Source organism: Olea europaea, unplaced genomic scaffold, assembly GCF_002742605.1.
Source record: "Olea europaea var. sylvestris unplaced genomic scaffold, O_europaea_v1 scaffold2489, whole genome shotgun sequence".
Taxonomy (NCBI): domain Eukaryota; kingdom Viridiplantae; phylum Streptophyta; class Magnoliopsida; order Lamiales; family Oleaceae; genus Olea; species Olea europaea.
In genome coordinates this window covers 91,957-93,089 of record NW_019243118.1, presented here as the reverse complement: position 1 = coordinate 93,089, position 1,133 = coordinate 91,957, and the positions used below count along the sequence as shown (strand labels likewise).

At 43.6% G+C, this 1,133-nt stretch overlaps 1 protein-coding gene across 1 annotated transcript; it reads right to left on the bottom strand.

The window, feature by feature from the left end:
- Positions 1-179: 179 nt before the first annotated feature.
- Positions 180-1,133, bottom strand: LOC111382399 (ankyrin repeat-containing protein ITN1-like; the record flags this gene model as incomplete). The annotated part of the gene is made up of 2 exons (XM_023006367.1): positions 905-1,133; positions 180-776 (listed from the first exon to the last, which is right to left on the bottom strand). Coding segments are annotated over exons 1-2 (619 nt in total), but the record flags the coding sequence as incomplete, so codon positions are not given.

Here is a 1,133-nt window from a genome sequence, read left to right as displayed (position 1 = left end):
GGTCCCTAAACGATTTGGTGATTGCCTCAACATGGTAAACTGATGTAGCAAAATTTATTCCACACTTGAAGCATAAAAATCTTTTTGAACTTCTCAAATCAAATAAAGCAAAGGGAATTAATCATTTGAAGTTAAGTAAAAAGTGATAAATTTACTTATTTTCAGAAAAATAAAATTACCATGATGGCCTTGACTTGCAGCAATGTGCAAGGGATCAAACCCTGATCTATTTTTGGTTGTGATCCCTTCTTTGGTGGTGTAAGGTAACAACTCCTTCACCACACCAATTTGGCCCCTCTCTGCGGCGGTGAAAAGCGGCGTCTCCCCCAGCTCATTAACCTCATTCACCACGGCGGCTCTAATCTCCGCCACCTGGTCATCAAACTCAGCCCCGCTCAAAGTTCGAAGCATTTGCTCGTCGATTTCTCCCAATATCTGCTTAATCGCCGCCACGTCGCCCCTTTGCGCTGCCAGGTGCATCTCAGTGTCATTGTGACGCCCTGTCACCTGCTTCACGTACTTTTTCTTAGCGGCCTGGTCCATTCTCTTCCCGGAATTTGATACCACCAAGGCCTTACCGGAATTTGACCCGACCAAGGCCTTGCCGGAGTTGGACACCACCAATGCCTTGCCAGAATTGGATGCCATCAACATCTTGGCGGAGTTGGACGACATCAATGACTTTCCGGAATTCGACACCACCAATACCGGCGCTCGTGGCGACGGCGACGGCGATGGGGGCTCCAGTTTCAGGCCCATTTCAATATCCCTCTCATCTATTTACAAAAAAAAAACAACATATCATCATACATACATGGATCTAATTAAACGAAAATTCTACCTCCAATAAAACAGGCTGATTCTTAATACAATTTACATTAAAAACGTTTTCAAATAAATTTACCTCGGTCAATTATAGAAGCCATGGCGAGAAAAAAATCTTCCTAGCGTTCTTGTTTCTTTGTTTCTAATTATCATTACTTGGTGCGGTTAATGGTGGTGTACATAAAAATTACTATTTATAAACAATAAAGACTTCATCGGAGAGAAGACGGAGCTTGGGGCACACGGTGGAGGAACAGAGGTGGAGAAGGAGGAAAGGAAAGGGGTAGCGGAATATAATTTACGTCATC